The 21,691-nt window shown below is 51.6% G+C and overlaps 6 protein-coding genes across 6 annotated transcripts; 3 read left to right on the forward strand and 3 right to left on the reverse strand.

The window, feature by feature from the left end:
- Positions 1 to 1,328: 1,328 nt before the first annotated feature.
- On the reverse strand, positions 1,329 to 7,548 carry CTHT_0025910 (putative resistance protein; the record flags this gene model as incomplete). The annotated part of the gene is made up of 9 exons (XM_006692988.1): positions 1,329 to 1,705; positions 2,502 to 2,570; positions 2,725 to 3,710; positions 3,973 to 4,076; positions 4,139 to 4,299; positions 4,363 to 4,449; positions 4,504 to 5,682; positions 5,742 to 7,155; positions 7,210 to 7,548. The coding sequence occupies 9 exons, from the start codon at positions 7,546 to 7,548 to the stop codon at positions 1,329 to 1,331; spliced, it is 4,716 nt and encodes a 1,571-aa protein (XP_006693051.1).
- A 1,446-nt stretch (positions 7,549 to 8,994) lies between these two features.
- Positions 8,995 to 9,614, forward strand: CTHT_0025920 (uncharacterized protein; the record flags this gene model as incomplete). Its single annotated transcript, XM_006692989.1, has 4 exons — positions 8,995 to 9,177; positions 9,232 to 9,322; positions 9,383 to 9,462; positions 9,519 to 9,614. The coding sequence occupies 4 exons, from the start codon at positions 8,995 to 8,997 to the stop codon at positions 9,612 to 9,614; spliced, it is 450 nt and encodes a 149-aa protein (XP_006693052.1).
- Positions 9,615 to 9,803: 189 nt separating this feature from the next.
- CTHT_0025930 (uncharacterized protein) lies at positions 9,804 to 10,663 on the reverse strand (the record flags this gene model as incomplete). The annotated part of the gene is made up of 2 exons (XM_006692990.1): positions 9,804 to 10,066; positions 10,126 to 10,663. The coding sequence occupies 2 exons, from the start codon at positions 10,661 to 10,663 to the stop codon at positions 9,804 to 9,806; spliced, it is 801 nt and encodes a 266-aa protein (XP_006693053.1).
- A 2,967-nt stretch (positions 10,664 to 13,630) lies between these two features.
- Positions 13,631 to 13,987, forward strand: CTHT_0025940 (uncharacterized protein; the record flags this gene model as incomplete). The annotated part of the gene is made up of 2 exons (XM_006692991.1): positions 13,631 to 13,650; positions 13,726 to 13,987. The coding sequence occupies 2 exons, from the start codon at positions 13,631 to 13,633 to the stop codon at positions 13,985 to 13,987; spliced, it is 282 nt and encodes a 93-aa protein (XP_006693054.1).
- A 1,049-nt stretch (positions 13,988 to 15,036) lies between these two features.
- Positions 15,037 to 16,073, forward strand: CTHT_0025950 (uncharacterized protein; the record flags this gene model as incomplete). Its single annotated transcript, XM_006692992.1, has 3 exons — positions 15,037 to 15,474; positions 15,583 to 15,707; positions 15,770 to 16,073. The coding sequence occupies 3 exons, from the start codon at positions 15,037 to 15,039 to the stop codon at positions 16,071 to 16,073; spliced, it is 867 nt and encodes a 288-aa protein (XP_006693055.1).
- A 661-nt stretch (positions 16,074 to 16,734) lies between these two features.
- On the reverse strand, positions 16,735 to 17,965 carry CTHT_0025960 (uncharacterized protein; the record flags this gene model as incomplete). Its single annotated transcript, XM_006692993.1, has 2 exons — positions 16,735 to 17,398; positions 17,454 to 17,965. The coding sequence occupies 2 exons, from the start codon at positions 17,963 to 17,965 to the stop codon at positions 16,735 to 16,737; spliced, it is 1,176 nt and encodes a 391-aa protein (XP_006693056.1).
- Positions 17,966 to 21,691: the final 3,726 nt, after the last annotated feature.

Genomic DNA, 21,691 nt, shown 5'->3' on the forward strand with positions numbered 1-21,691 from the left:
GTGTGCCGTTCTGCTGACCAGAACGCTTCTCCGTGTGCGACACTCCAGAAGGTCTCGAATATTCGTGGCCTTTTTGTCAGCAGGACACCTTGTGTGCCCCTTCCATCGTCACTCAAGATTTTCGAACTTGTTTGGCCCATTAATCCCGAGGAAAATAGCAACATTTAATCCCCGCAATTACGGGCCTGGTCATTGATGACAAAAGGACGACTCAATCTTGGAAGCTTACTTGCTTGGTCCTGAGGTTGCACGAAAGACCTCCACACCTGATGCAACGCTCGTCAATTGTCAAGAGCTTGTTTCCTATGATTTGACTTGTTGGCCTTAGCCATCTTTTGGATGCATCCCAAGATCGTCCTGATGCTCGGCCAGATCATGGCCATTTTTATGATGTAGTATTTTAAGTGTTGCGGCTTCTGAGCTACTTCTGTAACCCTTTCTCTGCAACACAAGCACACAAGAAGTCAAGGTCACGGGCATGTGTGTCAAATGACCAAGTTTGTGTTATTGTTCGTGACTGCTTCTCCAGATCGCTGGATCATTGATCCCCGAGGGTATCTGGTCAGATGTCTTCTTCAACCCGTTGTGACAACCATAACCGCTGATCTTATCCCGAGTTTTCCATCGACTAAGACAGCATCTTGATAGCTTTGAATGATATGAGAAGAATCTCCGTTATGAAACCCCAATACCAATCATTCCGTGCCGGAACCTGTTTTACCAAGTCTCCGACTCCAATTAGTCCTTCATTTTAGCATGTATACCTACCCACACATGAAAACTCGTCCTGCCTTGATGTGCCCGAAAATTGCCCAACACGGTCGGACAAAACACGGAAACCTGCTGGATCTGTGTTCACCACCATCAGCATCACAGTGGAAAGAATCGGCACCGCCAACCAATCTGGCGGTGAACGGCTTACAAAGCCATTAAGACGTGGATCTTAAAACGTCCTACACCTGGACGAGGTGAAGTTAAGTGAAACAGACTTCGATGGTGGCGTCCGGTCGCCGGTGCACACCCATGAGGAATCGATCGCCGTTGAACATTCCCGAAAGCATCTGCCTGTGTACACAATACTTGACCACGAACGGCGCTCTGCATTCAGTCAACGACATGCTTGAACGGATGTAAGTGACATTGATTCGTGTAGATGTATGTAAGTTGGTAGGTAGACACATGCCCACTGTATGAATCATTTTCGTTGGTTGGACTAGGCGCTCAACGTTTTACAAATCTACAACATTACTCATATTTTCACATTTGTATTTCTTTTTTTTTTAGTTTTCTTTTTCCTCCTATTCCATTATCCCCCACTCTCATCCCTCCTACTTGCCATCGCTCCCCTGCCCCGCTTTCCCCCCGGTCTCGCCTTTCTCAAACTCCTCTAACAACCCAGCCTCCTTGACCAGCCCATAGAAAACCCCACGCTTCTTAACCAGCTCTTTAGGCGTATCAAACTCCACAACCTCTCCCTTCTCAAGCACCACAACCCTGTCACTGTCCAGGATGGTGTTGATGCGGTGAGCGACCGTGATGATAGTCTTGTTAGCGAACAAAGGACCACGTAGCGTCTGCTGAAGCATGGCGTCTGTCTGCACGTCGACGGCGGCCGTGGCCTCGTCAAGAACAAGGATGTTAGACGGGGTCAGCATGGCGCGCGCGAGGGAAACCAACTGGCGTTGGCCTTGAGAGAGGTTGGAACCTAGTGTCGATGGGTTAGCATTTTATGGTTTTTTGTGATGGTAGACACGAATGGGATATGACGCGACAATCTTGTGTCGGTTTGAGTTCAGTAGCTCATGCATGTGCGATCAAGATTACAATGCTTGCTTGGTGTGCAGCAGCCACAGAAGCACATGTAGTACTACATGCGCTACTTAGTGGCGCATCAAGGGGTTTCTGCAGTCCCATGTAATGGGTAATCTCCGACACTGCGGTCTATCGGAATTGGAATTCATTGGAATAGGGTTGATGGAGGGGTGCCTCAAAATGTGCTTCAGCAGCCACTTAGCGCCGCTTTAATGCCCCTCACCGTAACCATTGCCTTTGGATAGATAATAGGGCCGATGTCGCGACCGACAGGCATAAAACAGCAAGAGGGATTAACTCCCGCGGAACATCCGGGTATCAAGCTAAAAAGGTGCAGAAAAGGGTGCATGGAAAGCCGATCATGCAGGGACACTGTCTTGCTGCTGTCCTCCAGAATCTCCAGAATAGAGATAGAACCAAAATGGGAGAAGGCAAGGGCAAAGAAAACTCTGAATCGTGGAAAGAGGCGCGAGACGTGGTGGACATATTGCCAGAATGTATAATGTGTGACATGCCACTCTTGTGTGATGTTGGAGCTTTGCTGTTCGAAAAGACTGCTGAATGCTGGGGGATAGGAGGATTGAAGGGGAGAGGGGTAACAACGACAGTAGTTGGGATTGGGAAAAGCCGGTGGTAAGCGAAGGGTAAGAGTAACGTGATAAATGGGGAAAAAATTATGCACAGCTTACCTCCTTCGTGGATCTTAGCTTCTAAGCCTCCCTCCATGGACGCGACGTGATCCTTGAGCCGGGCGTGCTCTGTGTAGCGGAAAGCATTAGCCTTGTACCACGTCGTAGAGACCAGAGCAAACTACGCAATCCAACACACGTTGACAGCACAGCAATGGCACCATAGTGAACGCCGGAGCCACGACCGTTGTAATGCCGCACAGCAACCAATGAGATAACGTACCTAGAACACTCCAGAGCTCGGTATCATCATGGACATGACCTGGGTCAAGGTTGTCCCGAATAGTGCCCTCAAACAACGCAGCGTCCTGGGGAATAATGGCCAGGCGCCGGCGGAGATCCAGGAGCCCAATTGTCGAGGTGTTGAGCCCATCAAGGCAAATGTTGCCTGTAGCAGGCTCGATAATGCGGAAAAGCGCCAGCGTCAGTGACGATTTGCCGGCACCAGTGCGTCCCACAACGCCAATCTTTTCGTGTGACTTGATATCTAGGTTGATGTTCTTCAGCACGAGATCAAGACCCTCGCGGTAGCGGGCACTGTAGTTGTTGAACTGGACCTCGCCACGAGACGGCCAGCTGACTGGAGGACGGCTGCGGTGTATGATCTCCGGAGCCTCGCTCGGCAGTCGAGCATACTCAAGCACACGCTCGACAGAAACAATGTTGGTCTCAACCTCAACCGTCTGACGAACAATCCAGTTGAGGGACGTCGTGATCTGAAGAGCATACGACATAGCTAGACCGACCATACCCTCTGTCAAGGGGGCACCGCTGGCAACCGAGACAACGGAGAAGCCGGCCGCGGCCAAGATCACAACAGCACCAATGAACTCGAGTCGCACGGCTAGCCAACGGTTAGCGCTGATGGACGGGAAGTAAGCCCGAAGGTTGGCATCGACGCGCCATTCATTCTCGAGCTGGAATCGATCCTGTTGGCGGTAGGCTCGAATTGTAGAGATGCCGCCCAAAGATTCCTGGAAGTGCGCGTAGATCGGGCTACGAGTCACACTGTCCAATCTCTTGAGCTCTCGAGACGTCCGCAGGTAGTACCGCTGAATCCAGTAGTACATGGCGCCCAATGGGAAAATCAACGCAACGAAAGGCGGCGTTGACACCGAAATGACGCCCAGGATGAAGCCAGATCTGGCCAAGTTGTTGAACAACATGTTGAAAGTACGGGCCAGTACCTCATCGACACGGTAAATGTCGCTGTTCACACGGAGGAGAATAGATCGTTAGCCTGATGCCCAAATCCCAATGTTGCCCCCAGTGGCAGTGATAGAATAATTTGGGAACCGCATTGCTGGTGTCGTGCTAGCCGAGGGGAGCACAACATCTCCGGTGCTGGTATTCACCATACTGTTGGAGCCACTTGGCCACAGTCTGCCCCTCGCACGGCAGAAGGCTAGTGTTACCAGATGGAGGGGAAGAGGCGGCAATATCAGCTGGGGAGACGGGCAAGCAAACGCACCTTGAGAATCTATTCAGGATACGACCGGCTGGCGTGACGTCGAAGAAGGACATAGGCGACCGGAAAATGGCGGTGGCCATTCTCTCGTGTAACTTGCGAGATGCCTGTTGCGAACCACATGTGAGTATGACCCGTCCTTCAGTCCCCCTTTCTCACCTCTACATACCTCAATGGAGCAGAAGATCCACAGAATAAGTGTCTGTATAACGGTTAGAGCGGCGGCACCGATGCCAAACACGAAGTAGATGCCGAGGTATTTCCCAATATCAGGGTTGCCGCCAACAGAGGTGTTTGTTTCGGCCCATTCCTTCAACCACACGCTTCCAGCTAGTCATGCAACGTCAGATCTGATTCTGCCGCATCGAGAGAGAATTGCTGGTATAAGCTTACCAATATTAGCTGTTTGAGCAGCGATGAGAGCAAACAGGTAGAAGGTAACGGCAACAAGGTTGTTCGTCTTTGCGTACTCGGCATACACTGTCGCTATTTCAGTAACCGATCTGCTGTTATGATGGGTGGGTGAGAACATACCTGACCACTTGACCTTGCCTTGTTCCGAGTGCTCCTTGGCCTGCTTTGTCCGACTGTTCGGATTCTCTTCATCGTGGAGCTTGCCCCTAGGCCCATTGAAGCTGGCAGCACTGGCACGCCGTAACGTCGCCATGCTGTCGGCACGTGGCTTCGACTGAGAGCTGCTAGGTCCCGGACGAATGCTCTGGAGAGCGCTCAGGCCCTCTTGAGTTTCTTCCAAATCATCCTTGTCTTGGCCATTGCTTGACGCCTCGATGACCGTAGATGTCTCGCTCTCGCTCTCGCGAGGGGTAGCAGAGCCGGAGTTCTGAGTCGAGTCACCTTTGCCCGCGGTCTTAACGAGGTCAAATACCAGACCTTTGTTCGAAAGGAGCTCATTGTAGGTACCCCTCTCGACGATCTCGCCATCCTTCAGCATGCAGATGTAATCTGACTCAACCAAGACAGGAATAGAATTGGTGGCCAGAACCCTTGTCTTAGACTTGAGCAAACCTCTCGGGCCGAGGACGTTGTCGATGATGTGACGTCCAACATGAGAGTCGACAGCAGACAAGACGTCGTCCAGCAAATAGACATCGGCTCTTGCGTACACAGCTCTGGCCAGAGCAACACGAGCCTTCTGGCCACCGCTAAGAGAGATACCACGCTCTCCAACAACAGTCTCATCACCATCTGGGAGTTGGGCAAAGTCGTCCAGCAGGGCACAGGCCTTAACCGTCTTTTCGTAGAACTCCGCATCGAAACGATAGCCGAAGACAATGTTCTCACGAACAGTAGCATTCATAATCCAGGGCGATTGGCTCGCGTAAGCAACGGTTCCATGAACCTCAACACGGCCCTTGACCTTCCACAGATCACCAAGAATGCTCTGAAGGAACGAGCTTTTACCAGCACCAACGCGGCCAACGATGCAGGTGAGTTCTCCCTTGGCAGCCTTGAAGTTGATATCCTTGAGGACAGTCTTGTTCTCATGACGATTCCAAGAGAAAGTACCATCCTCGATCCGAACCGTTTCCTCACCGATTTGCTCAACAGGGGGCTTGACAATGACAGCCTCAGGCTGAATCTCCTCTGCAGTGAGGTATGAGGTGAGACGGCTAACAGCTACGCTGGCCTCAATAATGGAAGTGATAACCATGGGGAGAACCGCCAGTGGGAATGTGAGCAAGTTGAACAGCGCTAAATGATAGTGTTAGCAATATGCTGTTTAGGGAGTAAGTTCGATCTTTTTAGCATACCCAGACACGGGAATACAATATCTGTCGTCAGAGGACGATCACCGGTGAGCACAAAGACAGCGAATGTCGAGCACGAGACAAGGAACGGAGTAGAGGACCAGGTAAAGTTGGCAAAGGCCTGACCAGCGCCAATCTTGCGGAGGTTCTTGAGCTCCAGGTCGTTCCTGATGTAGTTTAACTTGTTCATGAAGGCAGCACCCCAAGCATAGAGCTTGATGCTCTTCATATTGTTGACGATCTCGGCAATCAGCCTGCTCCTCGCATCCTTGTTCTTCATCTGCTGCTTTTGCAGGTTCTTCATATAGCGCGCAATAACACCGTTGACTGGAATCATGATAATCATGACAGCAATACCAGCCAACATGGACCATCCGACCAACTGGTACAGAGAGACCATGCAGATGATGATCTGGAAGGGAGCTGACCACAGTTGCTGAGCAAATTGAGTGAGATCTTGCAGACGCTGAGCGTCCACAGCCATGTAGTTCACGATATCTCCAATCGTTTTAGAAGACTTGCCTTCGTTGGAAAGCTTGAGAGCCTTCTTGTAGATGGATGATGTCAGGCCGCTCTTGATGCGCATACCGGTGACGAAAGCCAATTGGAAATACTGGTGGATCATGGTAGTTTGGAACACAGCAACTGCAAACATGGCTAGGGCGATGGCAGCACCCTTGATGACAGGCTGCGGTTCCTCGATTCTATAGGAGTAGATGAAGGCAATCAAGAACCTCAGGAGTTGCGGCTGGGTGAACTGGGAAATGTCATTGCCGATCTTGAAGAAGGAAGCGAGGATATAGGGCCCTCCGTATGCGCGGAACAGGGCACGCCATAGGTTGGGTTTCTTGTGGTGCTCCAGCTCATACTCCCAGGCCTTCTCAAATGCAGCGCCCGTGGCCTTGGTCGTATCTGTCCTGGAGAGGGCCCAGAGGTCTTCTTCGGTGAGATAGGTAGCGTAGCCTTGCTTCATCAATGGTGTTAACCATGAGAAAGTAAGACGGGAGAATACGGTCGCGTGTTCAACCGGGCACTCATCCTCTTCGATCAGCACAGAATAGGCATCCTGTTTCTTTGGCCATAGCCACTCGAAGAAGAACTCGGCCACCGAAAGGCCAAAGCCGACGCAGTAGGTGACAAAGTAGGGCAAGCTTGTAGCGTATATCTGTTGCGAGATCAACGACCGGAGCTTGACGGACAGTGTAATCAGGAGCAGCAGCCAGTAGAAGAGAACTACGCCGTTTGCATTCCTCAAGCGAGAGTGCTCGAGCCATTGGATGGTAAAGACGACGAAGAGCGATAAAATTGTGGCCACAGTCGTGTAGACCCGGAAGTCCCCATACCAGATGTCCGGAAAGTTGGAGATTTGGAGGGCCAATTGCACGGCAACATCAGCAATGATAAACACGAGGAGAGTCTAGGCACGGTGGTTAGCATATCCGCGACAACATGACTCTTAGACATGACCTACCTGCTTTGTCCAGAAATGCCAATCCTTTGACACAGGGCCCGATTGCTTCTTCTTCAACAACCACCAGACAGCAGCTGTTCCGGCCAAGATACCGAATACTGCGACTGTCGCCACCCACACGTCGATAAAGCAGGGAGTGAAGTCATAACGAAAGGGGCTCAGGGGACCCCATCCCTCCTCATTGCCGCAAAACGGCTGCCGAAAGCTGCGCGCGGCATTGAGATAACCGCTGCCGAGTTGCGGACCGGCGTAGTAGCCGGTAAAAGAGCCGGTCTGATAAAGCAGCTTCTGGTGTCTCGAAGAAAACGGGTCGTCGTAAAAGTCGTCGGCTGCCTCCATCGCGATGGAGATCAAGGAAACACCGAGAACCGAGACGACATGTCAGGACAGAATGCGGATATGGGAGGAAACAGAAAAATCAGACGTGATGGAAGCGTCGGATCTGGGGACAGCCTGGACTTGGCTGTCTCCTAGCAAGTTTTTATTTATCAACCAAGATCGAAACGGATCTGCGGCGACGGCAACGAATTTGCGATCGATGGATGACGTCCAGTGCACGGGCAGAGAGGGCAAGCTACGGTCCGCACATAAAACGAAAAGAATATATCTCCTTCAGAAAGAAATCAGAAGCATTGGCGTTCCCGTTTGACCGAGCTCCCCTTTCTGCTTTAAAATGGACTAAGAGATGACGCGTTGAAGAGGAAGAAAAAATGCACAAACAGTCCTGTCAGTTGGTGACGGACCCGGTATGGAGCGCGCGCCAGCTCAGTCCCTATCCAGGCGATTGTCACCGGACGATGCGGGTTTGTCAGCAGCTCGGCTCTGAGCGATTCTCGAAATGGCATGGGTCCGAGCTGAATGCATGAAGCTTTGGCGGGGAGCAGCCCCAACTACCCCACCCGAAGTCGGAGTCCACTGGTTTGTCTACCCAAACACACCGACTGAGGTTTTAGCCTCGCTGATTGCTTGCACCTCTGCATTTTGCAGCACGACAGAAGATTTCAGATGGTGAACTCTTGATCATCCATTGACTTGTCTTGCCTTTCCGAAATAACTAGTTGCAATTTACCTTCAAACGATGCTATCTACATTCATTAGATGCTAAAAGGCTTCAGCATCCCCCTTGGCCGTACCGCAATTAAGACTCTTATCTCCGACCTTGATGATACTACGGTTGCTGTTCACTGTCTGTAACGCTGTAATCCCCAGGTTGTCTCGTAACAAACCTGTCGTCATTGAAACCTACAGTTTTGAGGTCAACGTCTTTCTGAGGTCTGGGTAGAGACATTAAGCGATATGATCCAAGTTAATTGTGGTAGCGCGAGATGAGGAAACAAAAAAAGGAATTAAGGTGAGCTTTCTGCCTTTATCAACCACTTGGTCAGCCACATAAAAGCCTACGTAAACTGCCAACTTGACAACGATAAAACTTTTTGTTTCTCCACCCCGAAACATGACGTTGTGAGCCAAGAAACTTTCAGGAACCCCTCCATCCCGCGTTCGCTCTCTACGATGTCTCCAACGCCGGCACTTCGCCGCTCTCGTCCCCAAGTTCAAGCCACAGCGCCAAAATCATCCTTACAAACCTCCAACCCACCAGCCACAACGGCGTCTACCACAAGCTTTCTGATCTTAATCCTCATCCTGGTTGCCCTCTTCCCAAACCTCTTCCATTTAATCTGGTCCGGCCCTCTTCACTTCCTCTCGCCGGTTCACTATCTCTGGCACGCTCATAGTCGTCAAGACAGTTTCAGTTCACCACAACCGCCACAACGGCCAGCAAACATGGGAGGGACGTCGTGGTTTCAGAAGCAGTTCACTCTCCCTGCGCGCTCACGGGGATCCTATCTTATTACTGATATTGTGCTGCGGGAGTTGCCAGAGATCCGGGAGTACAAGATTGGCCTGTTAAACCTCTTTATCCAGCACACAAGTTGCGCTTTAAGTTTGAATGAGAATTGGGATGAGGTATGTTCCATTGGCACAACTACATGTGTAGTTCAGGTGCGTTGACTGATTTAGGATGTCCGTGCGGATATGAGTGATGCACTTGACAGGATTGTACCTGACGAAGGGCCAAAAGGAGAGGCACTCTACCGGCACGATGCTGAGGGTATGAGATTTTTGGTATAAAAAAACCTTAAGATGAAGTACTGACGCTCTGTGTCTGAAGGCCCTGATGACATGCCGGCCCATGTCAAGTCCGCCCTGATCGGAGCTAGCGTGACGATACCCATCAAGGATGGTAGACTTGTAAGTTGTCTGAAGATCAATTCGGACGAATTGTGCAGCGTGGCTAACCATTCCAGCTCACCGGAACCTGGCAAGGGATCTGGTATCTTGAGTTTCGGGCGATGAAACACTCGCGCAGAGTAGTAGCGACGATTCAGGGTGAAAAGGCATGAGATGTCTTTATGATGTGTTGGGACGTATATCGTCCCAAAATTACAAGTGAAGATTTGGAAGAAATGACCTGTGATTGCCTCCCTTTTCGCGCTCTGTTTGCCGAGACCTGACGCCGTACGCCGTACTCCTGCTGTTCAAACCCAATGTTTCCCATACCTAGACGGAGTCCAGTCTAGCCGAGCATGTGATTAGTGCGTCCCATTTTCCTGCTTCATGTCAACGTCGTCGCCTCCAGCCAAGACTTTGGTCTTGGGCACGTAGCCTTGCGGGCTTGCTGGCGCACCGGGAGTCACGGCAACTACCTCGCCGTTCTCGTCGACGAATTCAAAATTGTACCGGCTGAGCAAATGAGGAATGGCCGACAGCTGGGGACCGTATCTCTGGGTATTATCGTATAGCTCGAACAGGGGAACAGCAAGCAGCTTCATGTTCTTGGGAACGCTCAGAACCTCTGTTGATGGATAAGTTAACAGGTTGCGATCCATCCCAGTACACGTCGTGGAAACATACTGGTCTCGGGAAGCTGGATAAAATACAGCTTCTTGCACTCTTTAGGTCGCGTGATGTGCGCCGGCACGAACGGATACATGAAAGTCTCAAAGTTGGGGCGCCACCACTGGGCAAGGCAGTCGCCAATCTGCCAGTCCCCAGCCTTGTTGCCCTCACCGAGGCTGCCAACGGGAGCGAGACGCTCATCGAGGCGAGCCTTGAAACCCTCAATCTCGTCGTCGTCCGGGCGCAGATAGTCGCCTGGGAGCTTGAAGAAGGCATTCGCAATCTGCAGCATCAGGATGTGCGGGTGGTTGTGTTCATGGCATACCAGAACGCCCTCGCAGGTGCGGCGCATGCCATACTGTTGATAGTGCTCCTCCAGGCGCTTCAGCCGCGCCAGCACGCTCGGATCCTCCTCTGGTTGAGTCTCCTTGACACCGAAGGTATAATTAGAAAGAGGATACAGACGGATTGTCTCTGGCTGCCGGGCGTTAAAAGGCAGAGGGTATATCGGAGGCTGCGAGCTCTGCATCGCCTGGGGAGTGATGGTCGACATTTTGGGAACGGGTTTGTTGGTTGTCGCGATTTGGTATTTCAGTCCGGTTGAAATTGGTTGATGAGGGGAAAGATCGGACAATAACAGCTAGTTGAGTGTGAACAGCCTCGAGCGAAGGCGGTGTGCGGTGAAAGAGAGCGAGTCGTTGATGTTGGAGAGTGGATTGTCAGCTCTCAAGGCTGTTCGCTTGTTCGCCTGGAAGTTCTCCGCGACGCGATACCACAGTTCCTTGGCCGATGCGGCGAGCTCCCTGGCAGAATTCAGCCCAGCCAAACAAGGAAGGCGGTAAGAGACGCATAAAATGTGGGGAAGTCTGATGGAGAATCTTGGTAAGCGCCGTTGGCCGGCCACCAGACTGTCTTTGGCAGAAAGTCAATGGTTTCCCCTTTTGATGCTTCCGTGTCTTGCTCTTCAACCGAACACCGTCATCTAATCGTAATGGAACCGAGCATAGTATTTTAATGTAAACGTAGATTAACTGATGGACTGCAAGGAATCGTAAATTTCAACCGCAAGATATCTCAGTCCTTGTTGGAAGTGCGTCTGCTCTCTTTCGATGACACCCGCCACGTCCCGTCTGGAGGAGTCAACTGCATTCATTCATCAACATTTACAGACACGTAGTTAGAATGTCGCTATAGATGTGTCAATTCTACAGTTATTATCAGCCAAGCGAGGTGTTACCAGATGCCCGCGACATATACTAACTTCCAGACGTTCGAAACTCTCAACCTTTTTGTCCTCATCCCTCAAACCAACCAGCTTTTCGTGTGGCTTCAATCTTGTAACTAGCCATTAAGCTTCTTCCAACAACAGCCACAACTTTCATATCTCTCATTCCAACTTCAGCCTCGAGTCCCGCCTTGCAACTCAAGCTGCAACCTGCTCTCGAATTTCTTCCACTTTTGAGTCTCCTACTTTTCCTTTCCAACTTCAGCCATCACAACAATCACTCTCTTCGTCCCTTTGGGTCTGTTGTCCTTGTTTAGTCTATTGTCCGTTACAACGCTCTACAGTCCTCGAGCCCAACACTCTACCCGGAAGCATTGCGGCAAGAAACTGCATCTCACCACTGAAAAAAGCAGGTAAGTGAAAACATCTATATCCTTTTGACCACATTATCATTCTCATTGTCATTTCACCATTCCAGTTTTAAAGCGAATTCTGCATTCTGAATTCGCCATGTTTCCCGAATTTTTCTGTTCCTGCCTATAAGTTTTCGATATCTTACACAGTCCGTGGCCCATCGACTTCCCTCTCCCTTTTCCGCTTTCTGCATCTCTCTTCTCTGTTTTTGGCTGTTCTTACCACCTGCCAATGCCTTTCCTTCAAACGCTCGTTCTGCAACCTGACCGTGTTCCTTTCTTCCCTGCTTGTTCCTTCTTATGCTTCTCCTTCCACTTCCCTCCTCTACTAACCCATTCCTGACCGTATCTCAACTCCCACCAGCTCTCATTGGCTGAGTATTTGTGTCGTTAGCGCGACATTGAAACTGAGTCATACAGAAGTGAGTGACACATATTGTTGCGTTCACATCTTGTCGTCATCGTTTGCTCTTACCAGTTTGCTTCGATTTTGATTTGACCTTTGGGATAAGTTCGATATTGAGTTGATGATCAACATAGCTGTTTTGATGCTTTTAAAGCTTATGCCATTTGATGTTTTACGTGCTTGTGCCTATCGCGCACAACTGCGCAAGGTCATGATCGAAGAGAAACGGCAATTGAAGTAATGAAGAGCAAGCTGAAGTCGCTCAAGCATTTGGTCAAGCAAGTCTGTGTCGAATACCACAACGACTACCCCAGGTTAGAGGTTCCAGGCCATTTGCCGAGGGCAACAAAGAGTAATAGCCTTCGATTTCAACATTTCCGAACAACCAGTTCACCAATTTTCGTTTCAAACTTTGCCAGGACAATGCGGCTTGGAACGACGAAGAGTTCCATCCCACCATGCCCTTCGGTAACCACGTGGAGATCGTAAAGAAGCTTCCGGTCGTTTGTGTTTCCGGCAGAGTGTACCAAAAGTTGCCTTGAATTGAAGAAGGATGATTTTGTTCAAAGATTTCTCAGTCTCGACAACACTGAGATTCCAGCTTTACAAAGGCATGCTTTCTCCTCGATTGAGAAGGGGCGGGCCGTCACTTGCTAGAGCTTCCTTGAAGATCTCAGCTATCTGTTTGACGTCCTATATCTTTCAAGTTGTGTTGTTTCGCAGCCCTTGAACCTTGTGGAGGATATGAAGAAGATCGAGCAGGCTTTCCTCAACACCGCCATCCATGATCTTGAAAAAGTATGCAATGAGCTTCTACCTTAGAAAAATCACTTATCCGACCGTCTCCAAAGACTTTTCTGCTAGTATCACGGAAGTCTTTGCTCACTGCCAAGCGGTGCTCAATGCTGAGATTGCCTTGTTTAATAATGGGTCCGGATGATCAGTCACCAAGCTTCGGTTACGATGAGCTCTTGGACAGCTCACAGGGACGACAATGGTCTGGCTTGCGTGACATTCCGTGCTGCTTGCATCCGGGAGTATGTCCTTTCATTTGATATCAGCCACTTATGACAGTGAGAATTTTGAACTAACATGCTGTAAGGGGTGTTTTCAAAAAATCTCACGGTCGAGTGAACTTCAGCCAAGTTGCCTCATTATATACGGATTGTCACTATACTATCAATTGGAAAACCTTGCAAATATGTTGCTGAGTTCCATGCCCTGGCAACAATTTTTTTACGTGTTCATCCCCAATATTTTGGATGAGCTGGCACTCGTGCTAGAAAAACCGGTCAATAAATTCCGTCAGACAATGGCCCGGCACCCACATTTACGGGGAGCTTCCTCATTTAGCCTCGTTGACCGCCAGGTGCAGCATTCAGCAGCAAAGTTGAAGCGGACGAAGACCTTTAATGGTATGGTTCGTGCCGGATCAAAAAAAAACAATGCGCTCATCATCCCGGTGATCACTTAGCCATGGCGCCAGTCTATGCTCGGTGTGTGGAAGAAAGCGGTATGCAATAGCCCGCTCAATGCCGAGATTGAAGCAAGACAAAGGAATTCACGCGTAGTATCCACCGGGATTACAATGCGTTGCTTCGGGACTCGAACACTATCCAGGCTATCTCGGCAGCTCGAGACGAGATTCGCAAGTTCCTGGACTCTGCCGATCAGCACATCGAGGAGATTGCCCTGCGCCCTCCGAAACGGCCGTCGACTCCAGCTCCCCAGCTGCCGGATCCCATGAAGTTAGATACTGAGCTGGACTCGACGCCAGCTAACTTCTCTAGAGTCGTTGCCTTTTGTGACTTCTACAATGCCAACCCCGTTTAGGAACCCTCGCGTCTTCAAGGCAACCAGGAACTTTGATGGACGAGTCATCAAGCCAAAAGCGGAGATGCATGATCCCTCCCGCGACTCTGGCCAGCACTGACCGTTCTGACAGCGCTGCTGTCCCACTTCCCTGACATAGTGGCATCTTCTCCGCTAGATAAATGTCGAGAACACGAAAAGGCACCCATACACTCACGCCCGAAACTCGGCTAGAGTCAACTGTCAACAGAAAGATGTATGCTGCAGGACTCTTAAGTTTAAGGTAGCAGACTGAAAAGCATACCGGTCTGATACTTGTTCTCCTTCGATGTCTGGGAGGATGTTCAATGCACTAGCCAGTCAATATTTCGATCGGTGTCTTATCTGATGGAGGTGTTTCGGTTTGTGTTGATCTAGCTCCGTGACTTGCTCACTTCTTTGCTCCCTATCACCTGGTCGTTTCCCATCTGTTGGGATGGAGTTGCTCTCGAGACATTTAGCTCTGTGTCTGGATATCTAATGCATGTAATGTTACGAACGCTGAGAGACTTGATATGTGGTAATCAGAAACCTGAAGCGGAGATATCCTCCAAATCAAGTCCGTGACAGTAACCACGTATGTCGATAGTTCCGGAGGAGCCGGGCTTTGCTCACAACTGATTGCTGTATGAATAATCGAATAGTCTGTCACAATAATTAATACCTATTCACGATTCGCAATTACAGCTCGGTTCTCGTCAAGTCATGAATTTGAGAACCAGACATGAGGTTGGGTCTCGTTGATAGATTTCCATCCCCAGGTCCAGAAGTTGTCTTTTAGAGAGTGGGGGAACTATGGTCAAGATTCAGATAAGGTCTGTGCACGATCTCCAAGGGCCCCGCCGTGGCGCACTACGCCCCGCCGAGCATTCAAAGCAGGCTCAGCCCTGAACGCGATTGTGGCTTCGGCTCTGGACACGCGACTCGACGCGACAGCATCTCCATCCCGGCGCCGAAAACACCGAACATCCGGTCTCCAGTCTACCAGATCGCCACTTACACACCTCGAGAATCCGAACTAGTTCTTCACAATGGCAGGAGGTCAGACACCTCCTGCTGTCCAGCAGCAGCAAAGACAAGACGAAGATGTCGAAATGCGCGACGCCCCTGTACCAGTAGCAGCACCAACGACATCAGCATCATCACAATCATCAGCGGAAGCACCCTCCTCTGACAACACTGCCAATTCTTCACCCTCACCACAGCAACTAACTACCAGCAATAATCCCACAACTCAATGCCAACAAGCAGCACCAGCCGACCGGCCCCAACAATCAGCCCCTCCTCCCGTTCCTGGCCCACGCGCGGCCCGTCTACAAGCTCTGTTCGCTCAGACAGTGAAACACACGCTGGACAAGATCAACAAAGACAACTTCGCAAGCTGTTTCCCGACAATGGCGGTCAAGGCGCCGGGGACGTTGGAGTTTGTGCGGCGACAGATGGTGGAGAGGTTGGGAGGGTTGTGGGAGGTTCGTCTAGCCCTTTTCGCTCTGGGTGTCAGCTGCCCGATTTCAGGGGACTAGTGGCTTTGAAAGATATGCCAATATTGGGAATACTAACGAGACGTGGCTATACAGAAAGAGTTCGACTCCATCCTGCAAAACCGCTCCGTCGTCCTGCGCCTGAACGAGCTGGAAGCCCTCGTAGCCGACGCTGGACGCAGACGACAAGCACACGACCCTAACACCGAACCTCCCGTTCCGTACGTCTCTTCTCTTCTTATTTTCCTCATGCCATAAACCCCGGAGCTAACAACCCCAACAGACCACATACCCTCCCCGCCCCCGTAGTCCTATCCTCCCACCTGCGGCCTCACTTCAAAGACCAACACTCCCGCCTCGAAAAAGCTCTCGATGAAACGCAATCAACGAACGAGAAGCTCTGGGCTGAAATCAGTGCCCAGCGCGTGGAACTAGAATCACTCCTTGCGTCCCTTGAGCAAGCAGCCCGCGATGTGCAAGGCGCCGGTGAGCTGCTGGCCGAGGTAGTTGACAAGCTTGGGGAGGAGACAAGGGAAGGCGATCGGGTTGTTAGGCAATGTGCGGCTGGAGTGCTGGAGGGAAGGTAGCTGAACGGAATTACTAATCTGTTTTGTTGTAACGGTCAAGAGAAAAGGGAGCATAAAAATCGGGTGAGATGGAGATTACGATAAGAGAAAGTGGCCTGCTGGGCGGAGGGATGTTGGTTTCATGATGTGAAGTATGCTCAGAGTTTGGGTATCGGACAGATGGAGGGTCGGCAAAGGATTTGGCGTTGGCGGGCGATTTGCGATAGCATAAGGTTTGAGATTTCAGCAAATATAATGAACGGCTACGGACAAAATCATAAGGTTAAACAGAGTGTGATTAACGTACTTGAGTTATCTGCATCAGGTATATACATCAAACAGATGCATGTATTTGCTCCCTGGAGCTTTCCATACATGGACCTTTCTCCATAGGTATCCAAAGAGAACGCAAAAACAACAGTGGTACATGGTATAGCTATATATGCTTTCACCCGGCACCCGCCCGTTCCGCTCCGATGCCAGCCATGCTCAAGCATAATGCAACACAAAGAAGACAATGACCCATTCATAACTGTTGCCCAGATGCTCCGGCCTATCCCAAACTCCGCCCTACTGTGGTATCAAGAAGAAAAGAAAACAAGAACCGCCCGTGATGTGTTAAGACATAGAGAAACCAGTAATATGACAAACGGCCACATGCCAGATAAACACAGCAGCCCTGCTAAAGAAGCCTGTTTTCGGCCCTAATGACCTGCCATGGCCCCATGACGTCGACTTCGCCATAGGCAGGCGGCAGAACCCGCACCATTTTGCCCGTCTCCCAATCGACGTACCAGCGCTTACCCCGGTTGACGATGTAATTGCTCTTTCGTGGGCTCTTGAACAGCAGGACGGCGTAGCAGAGACGGGCATAGAGCTGGTCGTGAACCGGAGTCCAGTGATGTTGTGGCCGCCACTTGCCGGTATCAGGATCGATATTCTCATTGGGGTACGACGTTGTCGAGAGTCTGCCCACGATGGGATGGTCGGTTCGCGGGCCGTAGATCGCAGCTCCTCCAGTATTTCCCCCCTGGTCGGGCGGTTCCCCACCGTCGTCACCACCATCGGTTGCATCGTCGTCGTCTTCATCGCTTTCTCGTTGTTGCTGTTCGGTCAACCGTTGAAAGCCTATGCTGTCTTCTGGCCGGGGTCGTTGTCCGCGCAGCCATCGTATCCTTTGTACGCGAGGTATGCTGAAATCTCTCGGGAAGTCGCGCTCGTCGATGGGCGCAGATATGTTGATGGCAGCAAAAATCCCGTCTAGCCATTTAACAAAAGTACTGAGCTCGACGCAGGATAAAAGGAACTGGTCTGTCTCTAGTCTCATACGGATGACATATCGCCGCCTAATTCGGTCAGTAATTGGACCATCACCCTCCCGGATACATAGTAAAGACGTACTTCCTGTAGTCAGCAGCAATGCCAGCATCCGCATAGAGCAGGCTGTAAGCTCTCTCTAATGACCCTTTCTTCACCCAGGGCGGATTGTCTGGTGAGATGTCTGGGCCGTCATGTTTTGACGCCCACCATCCTCTTTCCTTCTTGACTGAGTAGACATTCAACATCGTCCCCCGAAGCTCGACATAAACCATTCTCCAGTCACGATACTCAGCTCGCTTAGTCGTCTCCTCGATTTCCATCTTGCGCATGAACACGCCCTCTAGCTGGATGTCGGTCGAGTATGGCGGGAGCACCTCCTCGGGTTGTTGCGTTTGGGGAGCACTCTGAGCCTTCCGCTGAGCAGCAAGAGCAGATCTCACGGCAGTCTCATAACTTGGCGGTTTCGCTGGCCGCGAGGTCATAATATTTCGGTAGAACATGTCCTCCTCCATCGACATGCGACGCTGGCGCGCTGGCGGCGCATCACCGCCGGCGCTGGGCTGGGAGTAAGCATCGCCAAATCTCTGCGCCATTGGGCAATAGACTTCCCTAGAATGGCGTCCCTATGCGGCGGCTGCCCCCTTAGGCGGCGGCGGCGTGGTCGATGCTGGGAACCAAGCCGATCCCAAGCTCCCCCGCCCCCTCCCCCCTCTCCCGTAAGATGATGATGTGTCGTACTTGTGATCGCTAAGTCCCGCCTGTCCTCGTCCGAATCTCTCCAGCACGTCATGCCCGGCCCTTGCGCTCCTGACTGAGTAGAATGCCCCGACGGTAGTGACCGGGAACTGTCGTGATGCCGGAGCGCTGTCGTCAGCAGTAGGGTGTTGTGTCTTCCACCTCGATCACTAGCGTGCGGCGTCACCATACACACAGCGTGTGTTCCGCAATAGTCCTTGAGCAGTCGTCGAGTGAGGCTGCCAAGGAAGGGAGGCCTGTCATGCAAGGATATAACAGACTAGTGTGAAAGTCAAGGAACTGAAGCTGAAGCGAGAGAAGTGGTCCGTCAGGCGTGGGGGTTCGAAGCTGGGATAGGCGTATGAGTGTCAACCAAATCAGAAAACTTGGGTGAGACTGGAAGCTGGCGATACGTGTGTTTCTTTGCGCGCGTGTGTTGCAGTGCCACAGACAACTGCAGGATGGAATGAAAATGCAGAATGAGCGTCTGGAATTTGAAGAAGGCAGGAGCAGAAACTAAGTGTGAGACGTGAGACGGTCGGGTCCTGTCCTCTGTCTTGTGTCCTTTGTCCGTCCTGTAAGGTACAGTACAGTAGGTAGGTACCCTCTGTAACGAGCGGATGCGATCGGGTGGCGCTATGAAACCGTGATGGGGATGAGCAAAAGGTGGAATGGATGAAGTAGAAGTGGGATCGTGGGTTGCGATGAAAAAGGGCGCTGTCCCACGAGGTCTTTGACAGGATCGAAGGAAAAAGGAAGAAAGGCAGAAAAACAGAAGGTAAGCAGCGACTTCCACTCGCTTAGTGGAGGAAGGAAATAATAGAAACGACGAGATGGAGATGGAAGGGTGCACCAAACGGAAAGAGCCCAGCAAGTGAGTAATAAGAACAATGTTAACTGTAGCTTCCTGGGGCAGGAGGTAGGAGTCCGTGGTAGGTGCGTTCCGGGGTGTTATGGGACCCACGGGTAGCCTGGGTAAGTGCTATGGAGAAAGATGGAGTCGGCGTGGTAGGAGCAGGTCGATGCAAGCGACGCAGGTGGGCAATGGGTCACTGGGTGCTTGGCAACAGTTGAAGGGGCTGAAGGGCGCCATGGGCTCATGGCAGGGACCCCGGCCCGCAGCGTTAAGCCCCCTGCCAGCTTGTGGTTTTTTTAAGCACACTGGGAACCAGATCCCTGGACCCCATGCTAAGTGTCATGTCCTGATCGATTCAAGATCGATTCTCTCATGATACCCCATTTACAATCTACACGTCCTGTCTTGTTGGGACCTAGTAAAGCGGACAATGCGGGCAATGTCATCAAGGTTAGTAGTGTTTATCATAATTCGAAAGACATGGGAATGATGGCTCTTCCCGCCATTTCGCACAGCATGTTCAGCCATCCGCACAGTGCTCGGACTCGGAACTCAAAGGAGGTGCTCACTCTATGTCCTTTGCCTACGATTTTGCTTACCTTGAGCTCCCTACACTGCAATAACCTCCGTTCACCTCACCGCTAAGTGCCCGATTGACGTACTCGAAATGGCCCTTTTCATGGCGTGTCGATCTGCGCTACTCCTAATCTCGCCGCCTCACGACCAGGTACATGAACCACGTCGTCGTACACAGAACGAGGGCAAGGTGGCAGCCATGAGCCAGCTCTGTTCGCTCTCCTCTGCTCTGCCGGGCTGCTCTCTTTTACCCGACTGGAGCACTGCAACGGCTGGCAGTTATGGCCATCAAAGTTCATTTGCGTTCTGCACATCTCTGCGACCCTGAAGGCCGTCGTTCGGCTGTGGCACTCCTGTCTGGCATATATTACGAGTGATAACCATGTGGTGTTGCGGCATCCGTGATTCATCGTCGTCAAGCCCCCCACCATCTGCCCAACCCCGTTTGGATGCCAAATCTGTTGCAGTAGTCCCCGATTCAAGCTGCAAGCTTGCATGTCGTCTCAATCCCGGCCGGGCTGGCCCCGCCTTGTCGGGCGATGGGCGCGCTGCAACGCCCGGAAGCGCCAATCAAGGTGCGCGGGAGTGGTCTCACGGGTAGTGAGCACAAGCCAGGCTAGGCTGTTCCGGGTAGGTGGTTGTCCACGGCGCCACAGGGTTGGGTGACGGAGGTGGGCCGAATCGGACCCAACAATCGTGAAAGAAACATGTGTCCTAGGCCAGTGAAGCCATCTTGATTCTAATGACAGTTCGAAGGTGTTATTTTGAGACAGAGAAGTCCGATTGCGCCAGCACCATGCCCAACTTGTTCCCAAGCTCCGCGCTGCAGCTCGATACTCTGTGAGAGGTGGTTTGTATCTTACTGAGCTCTACAGACGTTCTACAGTACGGTACGAAACGGAGCCGAGCCCTCATGGCGCACACACTGCAACCTCATCAATGCGTTCTCGTCCTACACCACGCCCTCACTCTTTCCAGAAGGCAGATCCAGGTGAACATTCCGGGCTCTTGGCTTCTCGCTGCACTGCACTAGGGTCCTTTCCCGAATCCACGCAGAACAAGAAGACTTGGACACTTCTCGAAATGACGAGCTGAACTTGGCAGGTACATGACGGCGGCAAGGGATCTGATCCATAGCACAGTGAACGGATCGTTTCCCCGTACATGTAAGAAACGGGGAATCAAAGGCCCAAACTTGCCAATCCCCGGCTTTGGCGGCCAGCTATTTCAGAAATTCCAGAGCGGCCTTGCTGCCTTCCTTTCTCTCCATAGCAGTGCAGGTTGCTTCCCCTTCTCGGCATGCGCGCCGTCATTCCTTCTTCAAGGCTGAACCGTTTGGTGGGGCACAGGTGGGTCCCGACCATTGAATTCCGTTAGAGCGCTATATTCCTTTTAGGAAGGTGGGAGTGAACCTCGTCTGGGTCTTCGTGATCTTCGGTAAGGGGAGCGTCGCTCTTGTGCTTGTCTTCTTTGCTGCCAATTGCTGCCATCTGCCAGCTCGCCACTCTATCTTCCCCTTCCCCAGTCGTGACAGGCCGCCCGTTCGCTCTCCTGTGTCCCGTGCCGGGACACCAACGACCAATGTGGTACGTGTACATGAAAGAGGCATGTCAAGCTGAGTGCTCAATGAAGGGTGGATAACATTGTACCGCGTGGATCGTCGCCTGACTGGGAAGGCAGTTCGGTCTGCCGGTCTGCACACCGGCTTCTCGCATGATGTTACAAACAGCCAGCAATTAGGTTTCCTGGTTTTGCCGCCAGAAGAGTTAAGCAACTGCTGTTCTGGCACTGGTGGTGGAGAGAAGCCTTCTCCGCAATCGCTGTTGGTGCGGCTCCGGCAGTGTCGCCATGGCCCGTGACGCGTAAACCACCAGATAGATGGCCGATGGCATGCTCAGCTGCCATCAGTAACGCTTCTGCTACATCGTTGGTGTAGTGTAGCCCGGGCAAAGTTGACCCTTTTGGGCCACAACCCCGGTGCTTGCTGCTTGTTGGATGTGCCAGTTGCAACCCTTCCGGAACGGCAGCCCGGTCTTTACACTTCTTGAGCTCGGCATCGGCACGAGTCCGTGGTCCGCGCTTCATCCCAGGCTTACTCCCGCCCACTATCTTCCCACAGATCAATTCCCCCGCCTCGCATACCCAGCCTTCA

This window comes from Thermochaetoides thermophila (genome assembly GCF_000221225.1).
Source record: "Thermochaetoides thermophila DSM 1495 unplaced genomic scaffold scf7180000011816, whole genome shotgun sequence".
Lineage (NCBI taxonomy): Eukaryota > Fungi > Ascomycota > Sordariomycetes > Sordariales > Chaetomiaceae > Thermochaetoides > Thermochaetoides thermophila.